This window comes from Theobroma cacao, chromosome 3, assembly GCF_000208745.1.
Source record: "Theobroma cacao cultivar B97-61/B2 chromosome 3, Criollo_cocoa_genome_V2, whole genome shotgun sequence".
NCBI lineage: Eukaryota > Viridiplantae > Streptophyta > Magnoliopsida > Malvales > Malvaceae > Theobroma > Theobroma cacao.
In genome coordinates this window covers 12,507,997-12,513,875 of record NC_030852.1, presented here as the reverse complement: position 1 = coordinate 12,513,875, position 5,879 = coordinate 12,507,997, and the positions used below count along the sequence as shown (strand labels likewise).

At 36.4% G+C, this 5,879-nt stretch overlaps 1 protein-coding gene across 1 annotated transcript; it reads left to right on the top strand.

The window, feature by feature from the left end:
• Positions 5,163–5,651, top strand: LOC108661141 (RNA-directed DNA polymerase homolog). Its single transcript, XM_018117030.1, has one exon. It carries the CDS (start codon positions 5,163–5,165, stop codon positions 5,649–5,651), a length of 489 nt encoding a protein of 162 aa, XP_017972519.1.

The following is a 5,879-nucleotide window of genomic DNA, read 5'->3' as shown; positions in this document are numbered from 1 at the left end:
ATTAATACAATGGTTGATCAACATGGTGAGTAGCAAATCCAAGAGCGAGTTATGGCATAAAATCATTTCTTAAGGGATTATGTTGTTCCGTTGGTACATGGGATTCCATCGAGCATTTGAAGGTTGACTATTCAAGCCAACAATTTCAAGAGTAAGCTAGCCATCATTACCATGGTTCAAACTTTAGTCTAATTTTGGGGCCTTCCAAATGATGATCCAAATGCCCACATCTTGAATTTTGTGGATATTGTGACACTTTTTAAACACAATGGTGTCACAGATGATGAAATTCATTTGAGGTTTTTCCTTTTTTCATAAAGCGACAAAGCTAAAGTGTGGCTGAATGCACTATATAACAACATGGGATGATTTTGCCCAAAAGTTCATTGCTAAGTTCTTTCCTCCAAACAAAACAATGAAAATGAGGAATGATATCACATCATTCATGCAGCCACATTGCTGAATCAATGTATGAGGCTTGGGAAAGATACAAGGACTTGCTTAGGCGGTGCCCTCATCATGGTCTTCCAAAGTGGCAACAACTACAGACATTTTACAATGGATTTAGTGGTCATGTTTGAACCACTATTGATGCCATTGTGGGAGGAGCTTTAATGGCTACGTCAATTGATGAGACATATGATCTATTGGAGGAGATGGCTTGAAATAACTATCAGTGGCCAACAAAGCGATCAATGAATAAGAGAGTAGTTGAAGTTCATGATGTGGATGCCTTCACAACATTATCATCACAAGCAGTAGTTTTAACTAAGAAACTTGAATATTTTAGTGCTAACTTCATTCAAAGTCATTTTGTAGTTTGTGAGTATTGTGGAGATAAGCATGCAAGCAATCAATGTACAAGCAGTACAAAAATAATGCAATTTGTGGGGAACAGACAGTAGAACAATCCTTGCTCCAACACCTACAACTCATGGTGGACAAACCATTCTAACTTCTCTTGGTCTAACAATCAGGGGTCATCTTCAACCTAAAGATTGAGCATACTTCTAAGGTTCTAACAGCAATCCAGAGCACTTATCCTAGAGAAAAACCCATCTATAGAGGATTCGCTGATGCAGTTCATGACAAAGAATGATTGCATCATTTAAAATCAAACAACTCTTATTCAAAGACAAACAACATTAATTCAAAACCTTGAGACCTTGGTTGGTCAATTTGCTAACTCATTAAACAATAGAGCTAAAGGAACACTACCTATTTATATAAAGGCAAATTTGAGGAAGAAATGTAAAGAACATGTCAAAGCCATTACCTTAAGAAATGGTAAGGAAATAGAAAATAACCTAAAGCAAATTGAACAAAAAGACAAGATAGTTGAGAACGGAACATAGACTGCAAGTTTTACTGGATAGTGTCAAGAAAAGAAAACTAAGACAACTCTACCACCATCATTTTTTCCTCAACGTCTCAAGAAATAATAAGAGGAAAGCCAGTTTTGGAAATTTAATGTGGTGTTTAAAAAGCTTCACATCAACGTTCTTTTTACTGAGGCTTTAGAGCAAATGCCTTCATATGTAAAATTTTTGAAGGATATTTTCTCCAAAAAGAGGCAGTTAGGTGAATTTGAGATAGTAGCACTCATTAAGCAATGCAGTGCAATCATATAGACAAGCTTCGTTCAAAGCTTAAGGACCCTGCCGGCTTCACTATTCCATGCACAATTGGTGCCTTATTTTTTGCCAAGGCATTGAGTGATTTAGGGGGCAAGTATTAATTTGATGCCTTTGTCTATCTACAACAAGTTGGGTTTGGCAAGGATTAAGTACACTACTGTGACTTTACAATTGGTAGATAAAACCCTCACATATTCGAGAGGTATAGTGGAAGATGTACTTGTCAAAGTGGATAAATTCATATTTCCAATGGACTTCATAGTACTCGATATGGAGAAGGATAGAGAAGTTCCTATTATCCTTAGGAGACCTTTCTTACACACCACTAGAGCACTCATCGATGTGGAAAAGGGAGAGATTACCTTAAAAGTGTAAGATCAAGAGGTAACATTTAACATTTTTAGAACTTTAAAGTTTACTAATGATCATGATGATTGTTCAGCATTTAGTGTGGTGGATGGGGTTGTAAGTGAAGTTTTTAAGGAACGACATCCTAATCACCCATTTGAGGGATCGTTGGTTACTAAATCTGTAACAAGTGTTAAGGATGTCATAGATGTGTTGAATGCCCCATGTCATCTATGGGAACACAATTTGAGTCGTTAGATCTCTCTTTCTTTTCATCTTCACCAGTGAAGCCGTTTATTGAAGAATCCCTTAAGTTGGATCTCAAACCATTGCCAAACCATTTGAGGTATGCATATCTTGGTGACTCATCTACTTTTCCTATTATTGTTTCATATGATCTCACTAACAAGCAAGAATGTCATAGCTCAAATTCCCGGGCCATGACAAGCGCATGGGCCTAATGGGCATAGCCCACCAAGCTCAAGCAAGCCTATTATGTAATCTTGCTTAACATCCCATCAACTATTCTCAAGTCACCTTTCTTAATTCTAACTTATAATCACTTTAATAATGGGCTATAGCAATCAAGAATTTCATTAATATAAACCCAAAATGATGTTAACATTTCAACTCATGGTGGCATTAACAGTTAAAATATACATATTTTGTCTAAGACACGTATCTTAGTATTTTACATCACATGAACGTACTCATAAAACAAAATGACTCTTGACTTCTAGCGGAGTGACTACAGTGAAGATGCGGCTATTGAGATGCCATAGTACCTACCAAGAAAGCAAGCATATGTGTGCAACTCAATCTAGGTCCTAATTGCCTCCAAATCTACAAACATGAATTTTAAAAACGTGAGTATAAAACTCAGTGAGTGAACATAAGAAGGGAACAAGCAATCAATAGGAAGAATTTGGAAATCATGATGCATTTGTTTCAAAAACAATGCAATTGATTTAATTTCTTACTAAAAACCCCTCATTTCAAACTTGGATTAATACCCTCATAGTGTTTCACAAACCCATGATCAATCCATGAAGTTAAATGGGTGAAAAGTAGGTCAAAATCAAGCAAGGTAGCAAGTTTCTCACTGTGGCAAAGTTCATTCTTGCTGCAGCGAGATTCGGGCGGCCAAAACATAAAGTTTCTCGCTATAGTGAGAAATAGTGGCAATTTGCATGCGTTTAAGTTTTTCTATAATATCTCCCGCTACAGAAATGCAATTGATCTGATTTTTAGACCATTAGAAAGCTAAAAGGTAGGGCTACAATTTTTATGTTTTCTACTTTTACCATTTCGGACGGGAAAGGGTCAAAATCTTCATCAAAGTGAAGGTATTAAATCAGAACCCTAGAGTTTCTCGCTGCAGCGAGATTTATTTTCGCTGCAGCGAGTTTTCTGCTGCCAAAACAAAATGTTTCTCACTGCAGCGAGAAGCAGGGCACTTAAGTGAAAAAAGGGCCTCCTTTGCACAAAAAATCCATTTGGTGCTGCAATAAAGATCAATTTGCAAGAAAATGGGAATTTCTCAAGATTCATCATGCCAAATTTCACATGCATTACAACCATATACCATTGCTCATAAACTTCCTATAACACACATATTTACATATATATATATATACCCATCATCATCATGCACACCATCCCATCATCATCAGCTCATGTGAAGTCCCTACTCGCGCATGGCTAGGTCATCACCGATTTATGTGCACTCTCTACTCGCACATAACCGGGTCATCATCGGCTTATGCGCACTCCCTACTCGCACATAGCCGAGTTAATATCATTAAACAATAATATATTCATATGTATATATATATATCAACATAATGTAGCAGTATATGAATCCATAATAGCCACATTTCACAACACAAAGATAATTTATCAAGGGCTTGTTCCCAAGGCACCCATTCTTAAGAAAAGTTTGATAAAATAATTTAATGTCTTGTGCAAACACATTCACATTCTCAAAAATACTTTGAAATGCAAGTTCACTCACTGGTCTTGTTGTTTCTTTTGCTTGACTCTAACCTCAACTAATACTCCAAATGGACATGTGAGGCCTTGTTGGAACCTATACACACATAACATCACAAACAATCCAATTTACATTAATATCACTCCAAAAGCTAGTTTCTAATTCAAATTCTACTAGTCATTCCTAATTGGCTTCCAACTATATCAAATGGCTATTCCTTGCACTACTCTAATCACACTAAAAATGAGTAAACAACTCAATAATAAAACAGCTCATAATCCCAATTACTAGCCATTATCAACAACTTAAAACCAAGCCTAGTTCATCACTCACCTTAGGGTTTCTTTGTAGTTGAATTCTCTTCCAATAGCTTCCAAACAAATGTGGAAAATCTCTCTTTCTCTTTCTAAAACCTGCAACTAGTGAGAGAAAGTGTTGAACAAGGACTTTTTGAGGGTTTTAAAGTGAGAGAGTGAAAGAGCACAAGGGTTCTAGTCAAAAGGGCACAAAGGTATGAAAATTAAAGCTAGAGAGAGAAAGTTGTGAAAGTTTCATATCAAGCTTCCATGGAAGATGGAAGCAACGTTAGATGGAAGAAGAAGAAGCTACTGGAGAATGAAGAAGATGCTGGAAGAAAAAGATATTTATAGCTCAAGCTTATCCATTCTACTTGAAATTACGAAAATGCCCTTGCAAGATAGCTTGTTCTTCTCCAATCCTCTATGAAATCTTTTTACTCTTTTGACACTGAGGCCAAGTCCACAATGGTCTAAATATACTCGAGTTTACGAAAACTTAAAAATTTTGACTTGGGCTGCAAAATGACCATTTTGCCCCTGTTATGAACATTATTACCACATCTAGTTTTCTTCGTGTTTTCATCATTATACATCATTTATTTGGTCTTTATGCTTATTTAGACCTTAAATATTAGAAAACTTCCTTCTAGGAATTTATTAAAGGAAATGACGAAACTACCCTTGGCTCGGGTTATTACGCCTATGCCTCGTTATTAGCCTATAGAGGTTGAAGTCTCACAAGGAATATATGTTCTAAAAGAGCATAAGAAAGCTTTGGGGTGGACAATTGCAAAAAAAGGGATAACCCCATCAATATGCATGCATAAGATTTTATTATACAATCATAAAACCACTATCGAGAATCAAAAGAGATTAAATCCAGTCATGAAGGAGGTGGTGAAGAAAACAATTATCAAGTGGTTAGATGATGGTATCATTTATCCTATTTCAGACAATGATTGGGTAAGTCCGGTGCAATGTGTACCAAAAAAAGGTGGGATGATGGTGGTTGCAAATGAAAACAATGAGCTCATTCCCACAAAGGCATTCACTATATGGAGAGACTGCATGGACTATTGGGAGCTAAATAAGGCCACAAGGAAAAACCATTTCCCTTTACCATTTATTGATCAGATGTTGGATAGGTTAGCAGGAAATGAGTACTATGGTTCCTTGGATGGGTATTCAGGATATAATCAGATCGTAATAGCTCTAGAGGATCAAGAAAAGACAACCTTCACCTGTCTTTATGGCACTTTCACCTTTAGGAAAATGCCAATTGGACTTTGCAATGCTTTAGCCACATTTTCAACGATGCATGATGGTTATCTTTTTAAATATGGTGGAGAAAATGTTAGAGATATTTATGGATGACTTCTTGATATTTGGAAATAATTTTGATGAATGTTTGCTGAATCTTGACAAGGTGTTGAAAAGATGTGAAGAAACAAACCTAGTGTTAAATTGGGAGAAGTGCAATTTTATGGTACAAGAAGTCCTTGTTCTTGGTCACAAGGTGTCAAGCAAAGGATTAGATGTGGACAAAGCAAATTGGGATACAATCAAGAAGCTTCCACCACAAACCTCGATCAAAGGTATTAG